This window comes from Sodiomyces alkalinus (assembly GCF_003711515.1).
Source record: "Sodiomyces alkalinus F11 unplaced genomic scaffold SODALscaffold_1, whole genome shotgun sequence".
Taxonomy (NCBI): domain Eukaryota; kingdom Fungi; phylum Ascomycota; class Sordariomycetes; order Glomerellales; family Plectosphaerellaceae; genus Sodiomyces; species Sodiomyces alkalinus.
In genome coordinates, this window is record NW_021167079.1 from 3,940,810 (window position 1) to 3,958,273 (window position 17,464).

A 17,464-nucleotide genomic window follows, 5' to 3' on the forward strand; every position below is an offset into this window, starting at 1 on the left:
CGCTGCCGTCTCCCCCCACTCCCCAACCAACCTGACGCTGCTGTAAGAAGTATTATTCCGTACTCCGTGTCTTATTAGCTAAGGTACAGCACGTACTCCATACATGTAGCATCGTCTGTGGAGAATCTGTGGCCTTTTCGTCGTCCTCGCTGTGATCTTCAACCGATCCCTCCTTAAGCTTGTCTCTCTCACTTTCACTTCCACCTCGGCACCAGTTCCCGGAACTCGGTCTTTATTACATCCCCCTTCCCTCTCCCACCTCCCACGCCAGCTGTCGCCATGGTATATTGTGGCAAGCCCTCTCGGGGCTGTCAAATGTGCAGGTCCCGACGGATCAAGGTGAGACGTGTCACATTTACCTGTGATCTGTGTGGGATTCAACTTTGTATATCATCATTCTGACCACTATTTCCAGTGCGACGAGAATAAACCTACCTGCAACCAATGCGCTAAATCGCGCCGTCAGTGCCCAGGTTACAAGGACGAGTTCGATCTTGTCTTCCGCAATGAGACCAAGGCGACCGAGAGACGAGTCCAGAAAGCCAACCGCAAGGTCCTGACAAAACCAAAGGACATCGATCCTTCATCCGCCACCCACGCCGAGGCCGAGGCCACCAAGGTTTTCACCTCAACGGCCGCCGCCATAGTGCCAACTCTGAGGCTACCCGTCGAACAGACGGCGTCATGCCACTTCGTCGCTAACTACGTTCTCCTGCCCCGCCAGGATGGCACGCGAGGTTTCAACGAGTATATATTACCGCTACTCAAGGCCGAGGCACCGGACGGCCATCTCCATCATGCCTTCAACGCCTGCGCCCTCGCTTCCTTGGGCAACCGGCCCAACGCCCCCGGGTCTGGCTCCGATTTAATCTCTCGGGCCTTAGGCCACTACACCAAGGCCCTATCCGCCACCCACCTGGCCCTCCGGGACCCTGAACTGAGCAAGTCCGATGCCACCCTGGCGGCGGTGCTGATGCTGGGTCTCTTTGAAAACATCACAGCCAAAAAGATGGGCATGTTCGCCTGGGGCTCCCACATCGAAGGCGCCATCCAGCTCGTCAAGGTCCGCGGCCGTAAGCAGCTGCGGACGAGGACGGGATTCCTACTCTTCATCGCCGTCCGGACCCAAATGATCATCCACTCCCTCAGCACCGGCACCTCTCCCATCATGGGCGTCGAGTGGTGGCTGAGCGACGCCATCAGAGACGAGGGTGTCGCGCACTGTCAACGCCTCGCCATCAAGACGGCCGAAATCCGCGCCGAGTCGGCACGGCTCGCTTCCACCATCCCGCACAACCCGGAAAACATCGAAATCATGCTCGATATGATCCGGCGCGCCCAGACCATCGACCACGAACTGGTCAGCTGGCTGCAGAACCCGCCCAAGTACTTCGAATGGAAGACGGTCGCATGGGAAGACCACGTCCCGGGCGGCGACTACGAGAAGGCCGAGGTCTTCCCCGGAAGGGTCGACATCTACCGGGATTTCTGGATGGCGAGTGTCGTCAACCTGGCCCGCGTCTTGCGCCTTACCCTGGCCACCATCATCGTCCGATGCGCCGCCTGGGTCTGCAGCCCCGTCGACTACCGCACCACGCCCGAGTACGCCACCGCCGCGCGTACCTGCGTCGACACTATCACCGATATCATCGCGTCGGTGCCCTACTCACTCGGCTGGCACCTGAAACGCCCCGAGATCATCAAGCGCGCCAACTTGTCTGGGTTTGCCTGCGGCGAAGAAGACAGCCCCAAGGGCTTGCCGGGTTACTTTCTCACTTGGCCCCTCGCCAATGTCTATGCCCAGGATTACGCCACCGACGCGCAGCGCGCATGGGTGGCCGGACGCCTCAAGTTCATTGGCGATGAGCTGGGCGTGAAATATGCTCACTTGCTATCCCAGGTATGAATCATCGTTTACGGCTCTAATGATATCTTGCTGACCCATAACGCAGCTTAACCTGCGCGTTCCTTCCATGCTCATCCGTCGCGATGCCATGATGGCGAACTCACAAGGCCTCGACGCCCACCCGCTTCTTGCCGCCCGTCTGGCATCGCCCAGGCCTGCTTCTGGGGCTGATCTGCTCTCACAACTTCAGGCCATGCATCATGATTTGGCGGACCGAGACCAAAACAAGATTGAGCTACTGGTCAAGGCGACTGCGACTGGCACGGCTGATCAGTCGTCGAGGCAGTGGGCGGCACGGAACGTGCAGACGCTTTAGTTCCCCGTGTTTCATTTCGATATGACCCACTCGCCATTTCCTAATGGTTTTCACTATTGGGCCCTTCGTGCTAGGCCGGTTTAAAAGGGAGATACCTTGGCGTTGTCGATGCAACGGGCGACGACGCCGGGAGTTAAGGGATCACATTTGGGCGTCATGGCGTTGTCAACCTATTCTGGCTGGCGTTTTGATTTGTATTTTCCGGTGTGGTGCTCATTCCCGGCGAATGATTTGACGACGCCCATGAGCATGTGCAAAACTTGAAGTTGCACCAAAGGTTTTTGAAATTATGGATCAAGGGTTTTCGCAGACGGTCACGAAAGGCATTCTCAGTATTCTCACTTATTCGGTACGATTCGTACCCCGTATAACAGAGCAAGACGACTCACGCGCATTGCATCTCCTAACCATTCTTCCATCCCTTCCATGGTCAGGCAGGCCAGGCGTGAAGAAGAAGAAAAAAAGGAAAAAAAAAGGAAAGAAAAAGGGGAAAGAAACCCCCAAGTTGTTAGGATCTTGTTGGATATGATAACCATCTGCCCTAGTCCGGTACGCCATATTTTTCCCAAAGCCCAAGCCAAAAGTCAGATTTATCGTCGAATCGTGTAAAGGTTGTTCGTTCAAGTTCGTATGTTACCGCCACGGAGTGGCGATCCAAGCGGCCCTCCGCCCGCCGGTGACTTTCTACACCGTAGATCGAGGGGTTTGTTGTGAGGTACGAGTGGTTGTATTAGCACCTTTTCCGAGTCGACCTGGATAAAGCCGGCACAATGAGCCCCACTACCTTTCCAAGTCACTTGGCCACGGGACAAGAAAACATAGACGAAGAGTGAAGAATATGGAACGGGGAGATAGAATAGCTGGGGAAGGGAGACGTACTTGTCCTCGATCTTGCCGCCGGCTAGACTCCAAGCCTTGTAAACCCAGCCCTGCGTCTGGTCGACATACTTTTCCGTTTCGACGTGCTTGACGCCGACACGGACCCCATCCTTTGTAAAGACGACGTTCTTCTTCTCCATACGCTGCGAGGCAACGTCTTGGATCTTCACAACGGACAGATAGATCTGCCAACAGACCCAGGCGATGCCGCCGAGGACGATGAAGGTGATGATGAGCGGGAGGAGTTGACTGCGGCGTAGGGCGGTTCCAAAGAGGTCAGCCATGATAGGGAATTTTTTTTTTTTGGAGGCGTAAGTCAGTGATTGTCGCACCCGAATGACACGGGCGGTCCTGCACGGTGCCTGCGTCCCTCAACCACCGACGGGAAAGACACGAGAAACAAGTCGGGGGAGTTGTTGGTGGTCGGACTCACCTCATCCTCGAGGATTGTTGTGGCTGGCTCCACGCCATGGTGCAACGATTGCTTTTTGTCCTTGTTGGATATGGAGATTGACCCGGATGATTGGCCGTCGTCGTCCGCTGGAGATGCAGAGGCTATGCGGAGCAGAGCTGCAACAGCCGCTTGGAGTAGGGTACGCGGTCGTCCAACTTGTATATCGTGGTTATCGAAGAGAGAATTGACAGGCGGGATTTGATGATAGTGGCAGGAGTAAAAGCACGGAGTATTTCGAGGTAATTAACAAAATATAACGGTGTATGTGGTCGGTACTCTGCAGTGCCGCGCGGCTTACCGACGGATCAGGAGGGAAGAAGGGGCAAAACGGCCGAGGAGTTGAAGCTTGACTCGTTCGTGGGTTTCGCTCCTTAGTGTCTCTTATACAGGAACAGACGCCGCAGTAAGTGAAGGACCGCAGTTTGGCAGAGGGCAAGAAGAAAAGAAGAAAAGCCCAGTCGAATTCGGCCTGTCCCTAAAAAAGAAAACAAAACGACAACGAAAACGGTATCCCGATTGAATGTGGAAGTTTGCATGCGATGTAGATGTACCGGTACTCTGTGAGGTCCGAATGGCGGGGAGCTGCGTTTTGGGGCTGACCTGGTACTCCGCACAAATTTGCACCTGTCTCGGAGCTTAGAATAAGGGACTGACTCCCCGACATATACGTTTTGTCTCCGCGGGGGATGGTGGAGTAGTACACCACCTGGACTAACCTCTTTTCTAATCCCTAAGAGGTCGTAGGTTCGAATCCTGCTCCCCCTAACCTATTTTCCGATAGGTACGTACCTTAGGTAAAGGGGGCTAGTAGTGGCCCCTAAACCCCTGCTAAGTAGATAACCAATAGCCTGGGCACCTATCCTTATCGAGACAGCAGAATAGCCTAAAAAGGAAGGGGATTCCTTACTAAGCTACTACCGGCATAGGGTTATCATAAAGGGGGGGAAAAGGGTATAGGGCGCTACCGGGTACTCTTAGGTTTTTATCCGCAAGGTTTTTCCTAGGAGGAGATTTACTAAAGTGAAGGGGTTGGCGTATATGGCATTTCTTAGTAAATACTCCCACGCACTTTCCCTATCCCGAAAGTGGTAGTAGCGTGTCTTATATCGCATGTGAAATAGCACTTGGATAATTAACTTAGTAGAGCAGAAATCTCGTATATATATATTATATTAAGGTATATCTATATAAGTCTCTTATACCCTTAATTTAGGTAGTGAAGACTCTATTATAGGTACTATATTATTTAGATCCTATCCGGTCTTTTCCGGTATCCGCCCATATTATATCCTAATACCCGAGGTCTAAAACCCTTAGTTAGAGAGTGGATCCCCCCTAGATCCCTTATAGACTCTATTATAGTCCTGCCTATACGATACACCCCCCCAGTTAAGGTGGGTCTTCCCAGGTTAACTAACTAATTAGAGGCTTCGGTTTAAACTAAACGCTCTTAGCTTTTCTATCGTAAAATTAATAGTTAAGGGAAAAAACGCCCTCGTAAAAGGGATCTAAATCCGCCCTATTTAACCGTTGAATTTAATTCTGTCTTAATTAGTTCCTCGATCCTAATTAGCCGGATCTACTTAATCGGATTTATATTTATCGGATCTACTACGCCCTTAGAGGCCTTCGTAGTCGCTACGGCTATAGCTTTAGCGCGTTTAATCTTTTCGTATAGCCGTTTAGACTACTTAATACGATCCGTTTAATCCGTTAAATTAAGCTATTATTATAGTCTTTTAATCCCCGCCTCCGGTAATACCTTCGTTAAACCGTCCGCGATTATGTCCTTCGTATTAACGTATATAACCTTAAAAAGACCTTATTATACTAACTAGCGCGCCTATTAGTTATATATATCGACGTACCGTAGCCTTATCCGTAGGCGTTATACCTTTTTATTATCGAGGTTAATAGTCTATTAATTATCGTAGTATAGCTATAGTTACTCTTAGTCTAACCGAAGCTCTAAATCCCTTAATATCCGGCTAACGAATAACGTCTTTTTAGCGGCCTCTATAAAAGCGAGTAGTTCCGATTCTATTAATAACGTCGTGACTATCGGTTACTTACCCGCCTTCTAGTTAACGGTTCCCCTAAAGAGCTTTATCGTATATCCTTATAAACTTTTACAGTCTAGATTATCCTTAAAGAACGCGTCGCTTACTATTAGGAAAAGCCTATCCCCGCCGAATTCAAGGTAGTAGTATCTCGTATAGTATAAGAATAGCAGCGCTTATTAAGCCCTCTTAAGATAGTTAAAGGAGGGATTAATATTATATTAGGAAAGCTTCGAATAGGCGAACGCGATATCGGGTCTTATTATAATAGCGGCGTATAGGATAAAACCGATTATACCTTAGTACTAGTGGACCTCGGGAATTAACGCGCGGGTGCCGTCGCGGGGTATTACCGGCTCCGTAGATAATAGGACCTTTAATGGTTTTCGGCAGAGTATATCTATATAGTATTTAACCGCGACCTTCTCTACGTAGGAGAATTATAATAGCTATAGCCTATAAGTGGCTCTATCCCTTAGGACTTTAATTCCTAGGAACTAACGGATTTCTTCGCCTCCTAATAACCTATAGCTTCGCTTAAGGGCGGCCTTAAGGTCGTCGGTGTTAGTCCTATAGTCTTTATAGTATATAAGTCCGATATTATTAACGTAGAAGAATAGGATTAAACCGTCGCGGATTATAATATAAGGGTTATTAAGTATAGCCGTGAATTCTATCCTCTATAGCGTGCCGCTAAATTCCTCTTATTATAGTAATAGCGATACCCTTAAGCCGAAGAGGGCTTTCCGTAGTAGTAGTACTTTACCTAGCACTTTATAGCCTTACGGTATTTTTATAAATACCTCTTCTTTAAGGCTAGCGTTAACGAACGTATTAATAGCGTTAAACTACCTTATCTTTAGGTTAAATCGGGCGGCGATCGCTATTGTATACGGAAGGACCGTGAGACTAGCGTTACGACGTAGTTCTCTTTAGTCTTTAACCGTTTTTATTAATCCTCTTAGACTATAAAGCATGCCTTATACTTAAGGAGGGTGCCCTCTTTATTATATTAATAGGTATATACCTACCTATAGGCGAGGACTTATTACTTATTAGCCTAATTACTACTTACCTCCCGCTAATAGCCTATTTATTAATACCCCTTAAGGTATTCCCCCTTAGCCTATAATAACCGCTCCCGTAATAGGTAAACGCATATATTATGGTGGTAGCTTAGTAGAGACGGGAGGTCCTTACGGGTTATATACGATAACGATAGCGGCTAAGAGGTATAAGGGGAATCTATAGCACTGATATTATTATTAATAGCTTACTTCCTCGCGCGTATAGGGTTATAAGTTCTTTTAGCGTTAAAGAATACCTTTTAGGCATTATCGTTCTATACCTTCTCGGTCTTATAGATACTTATAATAGATAGGCGCGTGGGTAATAAGCGCGTAGCCGACAGGCACCCCTTAAGGGTATCCCCGGCTATCCATTAATAGTTATTATATTCTTTTACCTTAACGCCCTTAACCACCGCTAACGCTATAAGGAACGCGCGCGCGGGATCTTCCGGGGATATTAAAGGCGTAGGAAACGGTTTAAACCTCGTAATAGTAAACTATAAAGTGTCCGTAGTAATAGCGGTACCCGTAGTAATAGCGGTAATATAGTCTATAGTAATAGTAATAGCCTCTCCCGTAATAATAGCGGTAGCGTTAGAATTATAAGGTTTTAAATCTATAGCCTAGGTATTAGGCTATAGATTTAGAATCTTATCTATAGTAATAGTAATAGCCTCTCTCGTAGTAATAGCGACGGCCTCGCCTTTATCCGTAGTAATAGCGGTAGTATCGCCTTTACCCGTAATAATAGCGGTAGCGTTAAAGTCTTCCGACTTAAGATCTAATACGTCTACGGCTATACCCCTTAATAATAGCCTATTCGTAGTCTTATTAGATTAGATAATATGGATAAATTATAGGCGTTCCCTGATTTCCTCCGCGGAAGCTATAGCTTATAGCGTTTTAATCCTACTATCGAATATCTTATGTTTATTAAAGAGTATATCTTTTATAGTAATAATATCTATTAGGTATAATAGCTAAATACGGAAGCTATTTAAGGATTAGTATCCGATATAATAACTAATCTATACCTTTAGTTCTAACCTTTATAGGCGGTTTCTTTTAGCTTAGGTATCGCGCGTTTTTATAAAGGCTTTATAGCTATAAGCTTATAGGTACGTAAAGTTAGGTTAACAGCCGTATAGGCCTTCGTATAGCGTTTACTAGTCGTTAATATATTATAGCATCCTATTATACAGATACATGGTAGTCTTAAAAGTCTTAGGCTAGATAAATATAGGCAGATTAGCTCTAATCCTTATAGCCCTCGCCCTTCTCTTAACTATACCTTTAATCTATTCTCTAACGCAGTTTTAATCCTATAAATATAGTACTAATAGCTAGCCTTCTACCCTCTTAGCAGCGAGGAAAGTAATAACTTCTAGGTACTAAAATATCTCGGAATCGGCTTATAGAATATATAGCTGGATACCGAATTAGGTCTTAAGTAGGGCAAAAACATCTTTTAAAACGTATAGGATAAAGCCTTAGTCTTTTTTCTATAGGTAGTAATCCTATATATAACTTATATACACGTCTATAACGAATATAATAGACTTATACAGACTGCCCGCTAACGACTCCGCCTTTTCCAGATTATAAAAATTAATAGCTAAGGCCTCTCCGGGCTTCAACGGGTAAAAGGATAGTATCCGCCGGATCTACGTAGGTATTAATAATTACCTATACGCGTTATAGTCCGTTATACGAGGTCCCTTTATCTTTACCCCCTAAATAGCATCGACGATCTTCGTAAGAGTATCGGTACCGTAATAGCTAAGGCGTTCGTGCTACCGTTATACCGTAGTCTTCTACGGTTACCGCGGTTATCATAATCTCCCCTACGGGTTATCGCGCGGGTGCCTTACTAAGACCGCGAACACGGTAGCGGCTATAGCTTCCGCGCACTTAATTATATACTAACCGTGGATATCTAGTAGCTTATAGATAGGCCGGTTATTGGCGGAGTTAATAATAGTATTATTTACGGTATCCCAGCGGTAACCTTATAGGCGTAGCTAGTATTCCGAGATAATATTAATAACGAATTCCTTATAGTATATAACGTTACGGAAGCGTAATAGCCTCTTTATACCTAATAGGGATTATACACGTAGCTTAACGTCTCCGTATCCGAGGATAGAAGCCTTATAAGTACCTACCTAAAAGGATAAGGATAAAGTATCTATAAGTAGTCTAATAGCCGTAAAACAGCCTTAATTATTAAAGATATAAATTAACGATCCTAAATCTAGTATCGTATAGTATAATAACGCTTTAGCTTAGTTAATAAAAAAGGATACCCCTTATTCTTATTATAATCTTAATAGTATCGTTATACGATAACACGCTACCCCTTAGGTTAGGTGGGCTCTTAGTCCCGTCGCGGTAACGGATAAGTCTTTATAAACTATTATAGTAGTAGGCGTAGTATTATAAAGTTAATCTTCCTAGACTTCCTTTATCTTATTAGCGGTAGTAGTTACTACTTCCAGCCTCTTCTATATCGTATTATCTACGCGGCTTTTAAAACTATAGTTACGTATCTTCTTTTCCGTAGCCTTTATAATATCCTCGCGACTATACTAGGTATAAGAGTGTATATCCGGCCTTATATACTAATAGGCGGCGGTAGTATAGGGGTTCTTATATATCTTGTAAGGCCTCCTTATTATAGGAGGGATAGCCTTTACGAATATATCGCTACGAGGACGCTTTTTATTATCTTTATTATTAGTAGTATCCTTAGTATCGGGGAGGTTCCTAAGGGTATTAAAGGTGCCTCTCCCGACTCTAGGCTTTATAGTAGAGGATTATAGGCTTTTTATATTACTAAGAACCGCATGTAAAGCCTTTACGAAGTCGTTACTCGTTAGCTCGTTACCCGTAATCTTATCGTAGTTATTTACTAGGTAGTTGTTACTCTATTCCTAGGCAATAGGTCTAATAGCTTTTAACGCGTCTTCTACCTTAATAGTCCGCGCTTAATAGCTCTAAAAGGCCTATATATTTATAGTATATTATCGCTATTTTCTAGCTTACTACTTAGGCGTCTATATCCTTAGGTATAGCCTTTATAGGCGTAGTGTATTATCGGTATAGGACTAAGGCTTCCTTACGGAGGTCTATAGATATTAGTCCTATATATATATATAGAAGAGTAATCCAGGCCTATAGGTTATTTACGGTATTATCCTATAGCTAGGCTAGGAGGCTACGTAATATAGTATAGATAGTCCTTTTAATATAGGAGCGTACCTTATTAAACTCCTTTTACTACGCGTTATAGTCTGCCTTTTCTTTATAGTATACACGGCGATCTTAGAGGTAACGCGTATACCCCTTTTTAGAGAGGTTATTAATAGATATAGGCGTCCTAATTATTAGTTTTTTTATTACGGCTATAATCGTAACCTTTTAGCGGGCGGCCGTGCTTTTCTTACCGGCGGCTATAGCCGCTGTAGTAATAGCTATAGTAGCGGCGGTATCTGTGGCGTCCGTGGCCTTATCGCCCTTTAGCGTAATAGTAGAAGATAAAGTAGCCGTGGCCTCCTCCGCCGTATTAGAGTCCACGGCGAGGGCCTTATATCTATACATATTAGGCGGTATAGGTATAGGGAGGAGATAGGCGTTAGCCTCCTTATCACTTAGCTTTAGATTAAGATAGTTATCCTAGTAAGAGGTAGATTTACCGTGTATAGTATACTCCTATATTACTTAATCCTTTTAGTTAATAAGGGTAATAGCGGCCGCCTTTTATTCGGCGTTAGATATATTAGAAGATATCTTTACTAGTTTATCGTTTATCGGTTAGTTAATTAATAGGTAGGTTAATTAATCTCTTAATTACTCTAATTAGATTAATTATAGTTATTTAAGAGTGTTTATATAAATATAATTACTTCTTTATAGTAGAATAAGGGTAGCCTTATTAATATCTATCTTTTAGACGTTATAAGCCGGGCTTATAACTATCGCACGTTAAATAGCACTTAGATAATTAACTTAGTAGAGTGGAAATCTCGTGTATATATATTATATTAAGTTATATTTATGTAAGTCTCTTATACCCTTAATTTAGGTAGTAAAGACTCTATTATAGGTACTATATTATTTAGATCTTATCCGGTCTTTTCCGGTATCCGCCCCTATTATATCCTAATACCCGAGGTCCGAAGCCCTTAGTCAGGGAGTGGATCCCCCCTGGATCCCCTATAGACCACGTTATAGTCCTGCCTATACGATAGTCCGTGCTAATCGATAATTATACTCTAGGATAAAGCAAAGGCTCCTCCGCCTTATACAGCTTCTTCCTAAAAGTGGCACTGGTCGCCGTACTCCGCAGTTGCTGTCGGTCTGCACTTCTCTGTCCAGTCAAGTAATAACGGAGCAAGCAGACGGAGTCCTTGGGCACTATAAACGCAGTCGAAGACTAAAAAAAGGAAAAAAAGGCGGTATCATAAGGTCCAACCAGGAATCGAACCTGGATTACGGGAATCAAAATCCCATGTCCTAACCATTAGACCATTGGACCTCTCTTTTTTCGAGGCGAAGAGCACAAGGCGCCAAGCTCGATCATCTTCTGTGAAAATATTTCGTTTTTTAGAAACCTCGTAAGTATGAGAAGGGACTCGTGATCAAATCTTCTTGAATACCACGCGTAAGAATAAATACACTTTCAAATGCGGACGGATAATTGCACCAGGGTTAGGAGTGGCGGCTCGTCCTTTGTCCCCTCGGTATTCGCTCGTGTCTACTTCTGTCGGTACCCAGATAGCTTAAAGAACGGTAAGAGCCTCTACGCGGGAGAATATGTGAGAATTTGGGAGATGCAGGGGTTAATAAGCGCGACAAGATAGCTATGGGCGAAGGGGTGAGCAGACGCGACCATCCAGCAAAAGAATAGCTTATGTGTTGGCCATCCGTCCGAACACCATCCCCCCAATATAACTACCGGCGTTGAGCTTTGCTTACTGCGTCGACTGCTTTCCCTTCTGCTTGTCGTTCAAATGTGCCCGTTGCCCGGCTCTCTTCATACGCCTGACGCAAGTGAAACGCAGGTTGGCCGATATGTAGGCGGAATCGATGAGCACTGTTGTATGTTAATATACGCGAGTTATTCATCAGCTTTCGACTTCTGTTCTGCCTACTGTACATCTGTTGTTTTGGAATTAATAAGCTTTAATGCCTAAGTATAGAGATGTTAAGGCTCTGTGGGTGGCGGCCCAGAGACTACGGAGTAATTACAGAGGGTTGAAGGTCTTTGGCTGGGAGCTTGTTCTGGTACGCATTGTTTTGGTCTGTCCAGGTTAATAGGTGGTAATCCAGACCCTGTAGTTATTCTAGGGAATGACTCCCCGATATATAAGTTATGTCCCAGCGATATGTAAACCCACTTATAAGTGGGGCTATTAAGATAAGATTACCGTATATAAGTATCCTCTATAATCTGTATATTCAGCCCGAGTAGAATTCTAGGTATACTCGTTATTGTATTATATAGGGAAGGTTAGCCTGGTTAATTAGCGATATTATTAATATTATCGGTTAGCTTATTGAATTAACGATATAGCTAGTCAGGGCTTATATAATTATTAACGATATTATCGGCTTAAAATATAATAAGTATAAATCTCTAGGTACTTAAGCTATAGATATAGATTATATAGGATACTTATATACAGTAATCTTATCTTAATAGCCCTACTTATAAGTGGGTTTATATATCGCTAGGATAAAACTTTTTTTTTTTTAAATTCAGGTTTATTAAAGTCCGTATACAACCCTAAAGTTATAATAGACTGTTCGGAGGTACCGAAAGGTATAAACTAGGTATAAGATATCGTATAGGCAGGACTATAACGTAGTCTATAGGGGATCTAGGGGGAATTTACTCCCTAACTAAGGGCTTCGGACCTCGGGTATTAGGATATAATAGGGGCGGATACCGGAAAAGACCGGATAGAATCTAAATAATATAGTACCTATAATAGAGTCTTCACCACCTAAATTAAGAGTATAAGAGACTTACACAGATATGACTTAATATATTACATATATACGAGATTTCTACTCTACTAAGTTAATCATCTAAGTGCTATTTGACGTGCGACACGGACGAGCTTGAACGGTAGAATGTTATTCCAGCATAAATAAGGACTAAGGTAAGTCAGACCCCCCCTTTCTGGCCTATACCCCATTTTGGCCCCCTAAACCACACCAAAAAACGGGATTTCGTACCCCTGTTATTTCACTAACCGTAAAAGGAAACCCTATAAAGTTAAGATATTATATAGATAGTTATACGGTTATTAGATATATAATATTATTCTTTCTATATACTAAAGCTATAAGCTAGAATTAGACTTAGAAGTTAGCTATTCTTATCTGTCAGTGTTGTCTAGTAATTTATTAGTTAACCTTAATCGAATAGAATATTCTATAATAAATTACTAGGACTAAAACACTCGAAGTACTATATCTTAAAAATCTTACAAAAAGTCGATATAATCTATATATTAGGTCGATAGTCTATATTATATATTAGCTTCTAAGTTTTTTAAGAGAACCCTTTTTTTAATAAACTTTTATAGAGAAGAAACTTAATACTATTGTATAAGATTAAGTATAGTATATTATATAAGTCGGACTTTACTTTTAAATAGTTCGTAATTTATACCTATTTTTAATATAAAATAGCTATAGTATACTACTTATCTTAATTTATTATAGAACTTTATCTGTTCTTAAGGTTTACTAGTAAAGGGAATGACTCCCCGATATATAAGTTTTGTCCCAGCGACATGTAAACCCACTTATAAGTGGGGCCACTAAGATAAGATTACCGTATATAAGTATCCTATATAATCTGTATATATAGCCCGAGTACCTAGAGATTTATACTTATTATATTTTAAGCCGATAATATCGTTAATAATTAAATAAGCCCTGACCGGCTATATCGTTAATTAAACGAGCTGACTGACGATATTAATAATATCGCTAATTAACCAGGCTGACCTTCGCTACGTGATACTATAACGAGTATACCTAGAATTCTACTTGGGCTATACATGCAAATTATATAGGATACTTATATACGGTAATCTTATCTTGATGGCCCCATTTATAAGTGGGTTTACATATCGCTGGGACAAAACTTACATATCGGGGAGTCAGTCCCCTAGTAAATCGCTAGATAATACGAATAGATTAAAACAGGTAACTTCTAAGTCTAGTTCTAGCTTATAGCTTTACAATATATAAAGAATAAAGTTATATATCTGATAACCGTATAATTATCTATAAAATATCTTAATTTTATAGGGTTTCCTTTTACGGTTAGTGAAATAACAGGGGTACGAAATCCCGTTTTTTGGTGTGGTTTGGGGGGCCAAAATGGGGTATGGGACCTGGGAGATGTGGCCAGTGTGGCATCTGCTGCGCCGCTGTCTACCTAGGCAGTCACATTATGCTTCCCTGACGTTTTCTTCACGTTTTCTTCTTGGCTTTGTGGCTGAGGTCTGCCCCCACATCATACAACGCACCTACTCCAGACGTTGAAAGGCCACACATCCAACCGAGCTTCGAGTCGAAGCACGTTTCCCACCTCTGATAAGCTACCGTCCAACACGCCTCCTCCCCCAACCTTCCCACGTCGCACCGACTTCGCCTGACTGCTGATTGCTTTCTCGACGGGCTTTGGACCTCGTCGCGGAGCAACACCTTTCGCGGTTGATTTTTCTCCACAGGGCATCAAATCATCAATCAACCCAAACCAGACCCCTCTCCCCTCCCCTTCCTCTTCCTTCCTCTTCCATTCTCATCCTCCAACATGTCTGCTCCCTACGACGGATATGGTCAACAGTCCCCGGCCGATGTAGCGTACGCCGGCCAGCCGCAAGAGGGCTTTGAGCAGGCCCCGGCGCCAACCGCGCCCGCTTCTGCCGCCGACCACGGCAAGAAGAAGAAGAGAGGCTATGCGGCGCAGGCCTACGATTTCGGTGCTGGCGCCAACTCCGCTGCCAACCCCCAGCCCGCCGCTGGCGCTCAACCGTATGGCGCCTATCCTCAACCTCAGACCCCTACCTACCCAGCCGGCTATCCGGGGCAAGAGCCTCAGCCTGTAGCCCCGACGTACGGTGCCGCTCCCGCTGATGTTGCCCCCCAGTACGGCGCACCCCAACCTCAGGGCCAGGGGTATGGTGGCTACCCAGCGCCAGATGCTGCCTATCCCGCTCCCGTCGCCGGCGGCGTTTCTGGCCCGGGAGTTCCTGGTGCTGCGGGCCTTAGCCAGCAGATGGCCGGCATGAACTTGGGTCCCGGCAGCCAGCCTCAAGCTCAACCGGGCCAGGCAGCCAGGCCCGTGGCTTTAAACCAGCTCTACCCCACCGACCTTCTAAACCAGCCTTTCAACGTCTCCGAGTTGGATCTGCCTCCTCCGCCCATTGTTTTGCCTCCCAACGTAAGATGATCTCTTCCAGGCCCCGCTGCGGTCTATGCCTGGCTGACATTTCTATTTCTTCCATAGTCGAGCGTTACCCCCTCTCCAGATGCAAATTGCTCACACAGATACGTCCGATCCACGCTCAATGCCGTCCCGACTACGCATTCTCTCCTGAAGAAGTCTCGCCTGCCCTTCTCGCTCGTTATCCAGCCATACGGTGCATTGCACGACAATGATGACCCTGTGCCGATCATCCAGGATCAGATCATCGCTCGCTGCCGACGATGCAGGACATACATCAATCCCTTCGTTACGTTCCTTGACCACGGTCACCGCTGGAGGTGCAATATGTGCCAGCTGACGAACGACGTCCCTCAAGCATTTGACTGGGATGCGGCCATGCAAAAGGCCACCGATCGATGGGCCCGCCACGAGCTCAATCACGCCGTTGTTGAGTTTGTAGCCCCCCAGGAGTATATGGTTCGGCCTCCGCAGCCATTGGTATATTTGTTCCTCTTCGACGTCAGCTACGCAGCTGTATCGTCCGGCCTCCTCGCCACCAGCGCGCGGACCATACTTGATAGCCTGAACAGGATACCCAATGCGGATCGGCGCACCCGCCTCGGCTTCATCGCCGTCGACAGCAGCCTACATTACTTCTCTATCCCCAAGGATGACGACGAGAATGGCGACACCAACATGCTGGTTGTGAGCGACCTAGACGAGCCTTTCCTACCAGTGCCTCAAGACTTGCTCGTGTCGCTCAGCGAGAGCCGCCAAAGCATCGAGAACTTCTTGACCAAGCTGCCCGCGATGTTCCAGAACAACCAGAGCAACGGCTTCGCACTCGGGCCTGCTCTGCGGGCCGGTCATAAGCTCATCTCTTCCCTCGGCGGCAAGATGGTCGTTCTCGGTGCGTCTCTACCCAATCTAGGAATCGGCAAGCTCGACATGCGTGAAGACAAGAAGCTGCTTGGCACGAGCAAGGAAAGCAGTCTCTTGCAGACTTCCAACAGCTTTTACAAGAGTTTCGCGGTGGAGTGCTCTAAGAACCAGGTCTCCATCGACATGTTCCTGTTTTCTTCTCAATACCAGGACGTCGCCTCACTTAGCAATCTGCCGAGATATACGGGAGGTCAGACGTGGTTCTACCCCGGCTGGAACGCTGGCCGCCCTGAGGACGCCATCAAATTCGCGTCGGAGCTCAGCGACCATCTTTCGTCTGAGATCGGTCTGGAGGCGGTGCTCCGGGTGCGGGCGACGACGGGCCTGCGGATGAACGCGTTCTACGGCAACTTCTTCAACCGTAGCTCGGATTTATGCGCGTTTCCGGCGTTCCCCCGCGACCAGTGCTATGTGGTCGAGGTCGCTATCGACGAGAGTCTGACGAAGACCGTCGTCTGTCTGCAGACGGCCGTGCTCCACACCACCTGCAACGGTGAGCGGCGTATCCGGGTAATGACTCTCGCTCTGCCCACTACGACAAACCTCGCGGACGTCTACGCGTCTGCCGACCAGCAGGCCATCGCGACTTACTTCAGCCATAAGGCGGTGGAGCGTGCTCTGAGCGGCGGCTTGGATGCGGCGCGTGATTCGCTGCAGAACAAGCTCATCGAGCTTCTCCAGACGTTTAGGAAGGAACTGGCAGGCGGTAGCATGGGCGGCGGCCTGCAATTCCCCTCGAACCTCCGCGGCTTGCCGATGCTATTCCTCGGTCTGATGAAGAATGTTGGGCTGCGGAAATCGGCTCAGATTCCGTCCGACCTACGGTCGGCGGCTCTCTGCCTGCTTTCGACGCTTCCGGTGCCGCTGCTGATGCAGTACATCTACCCCAGGCTGTATTCTCTTCACGACATGCCGGACAATGCCGGAACGCCGGACCCGGAGACGAGTCAGATTGTGCTCCCACCGCCGGTCAACCTCTCGTCCGAGCGACTGGTCTCGTACGGTCTGTATCTCATCGATGATGGGCAGACACAATTCCTGTGGGTGGGCCGGGACGCCGTGCCGCAGCTTCTGATGGATGTCTTCGGCGTGGAGGACCGGACGCAGATTCGCGTCGGCAAAGGCTCCCTGCCCGAGTTGGATAACGACTTCAACGAACGGCTGCGAGCAGTGATTTACAAGAGCAGGGATCACATGTCCAAGGGCGTCGGCAGCATTACCCTGCCGCACCTGTATGTGGTGAGGGAGGACGGCGAGCCCAGTCTGAAGTTGTGGGCACAAACGCTGCTGGTGGAGGACCGGGCAGACCAGGGCATGAGCGCGGCGCAATGGCTGGGAATTCTGAGAGAAAAGGTAAGCCAGAGATAGAGTGTTGTCTCTCCCCC

The 17,464-nt window shown here is 46.2% G+C and overlaps 3 protein-coding genes and 1 non-coding gene across 4 annotated transcripts in view; 2 read left to right on the forward strand and 2 right to left on the reverse strand.

Annotated features, from left to right (window-relative positions):
• Nucleotides 1–279: 279 nt before the first annotated feature.
• Nucleotides 280–2,222, forward strand: SODALDRAFT_269630 (hypothetical protein; the record flags this gene model as incomplete). The annotated part of the gene is made up of 3 exons (XM_028607672.1): nucleotides 280–339; nucleotides 416–1,900; nucleotides 1,953–2,222. The coding sequence occupies 3 exons, from the start codon at nucleotides 280–282 to the stop codon at nucleotides 2,220–2,222; spliced, it is 1,815 nt and encodes a 604-aa protein (XP_028470531.1).
• Nucleotides 2,223–2,892: 670 nt separating this feature from the next.
• On the reverse strand, nucleotides 2,893–3,661 carry SODALDRAFT_326880 (hypothetical protein). Its single transcript, XM_028610288.1, has 3 exons — nucleotides 3,535–3,661; nucleotides 3,102–3,350; nucleotides 2,893–2,974 (listed from the first exon to the last, which is right to left on the reverse strand). The coding sequence occupies exons 1-3, from the start codon at nucleotides 3,537–3,539 to the stop codon at nucleotides 2,953–2,955; spliced, it is 276 nt and encodes a 91-aa protein (XP_028470532.1). The 5' UTR covers nucleotides 3,540–3,661; the 3' UTR covers nucleotides 2,893–2,952.
• A 7,489-nt stretch (nucleotides 3,662–11,150) lies between these two features.
• SODALDRAFT_t29 lies at nucleotides 11,151–11,222 on the reverse strand. Its single transcript has one exon. It is a non-coding gene; the product is annotated as a tRNA-Gln (tRNA).
• Nucleotides 11,223–14,387: 3,165 nt separating this feature from the next.
• SODALDRAFT_22083 (Sec23/Sec24 trunk domain-containing protein) overlaps nucleotides 14,388–17,464 on the forward strand; it is a 3,502-nt gene continuing 425 nt past the window's right edge. Inside the window, exons 1-2 of the mRNA XM_028607336.1 lie at nucleotides 14,388–15,152; nucleotides 15,219–17,450. Of these exons, the coding sequence (XP_028470533.1) occupies nucleotides 14,523–15,152; nucleotides 15,219–17,447 (2,859 nt within the window). The 5' untranslated portion in view covers nucleotides 14,388–14,522 and the 3' untranslated portion in view covers nucleotides 17,448–17,450. The remainder of the gene's footprint in view (nucleotides 15,153–15,218; nucleotides 17,451–17,464) is intronic.

What these genes read in the sequence shown, in the direction of transcription:
- SODALDRAFT_326880 (XM_028610288.1), bottom strand. An exon ending in GGCGGCAAGATCGAGGACAA is followed by an intron (nt 2,975 to 3,101) that starts GTACGTCTCCCT and finishes GGCTTTATCCAG; the next exon opens with GTCGACTCGGAAAAGGTGCT.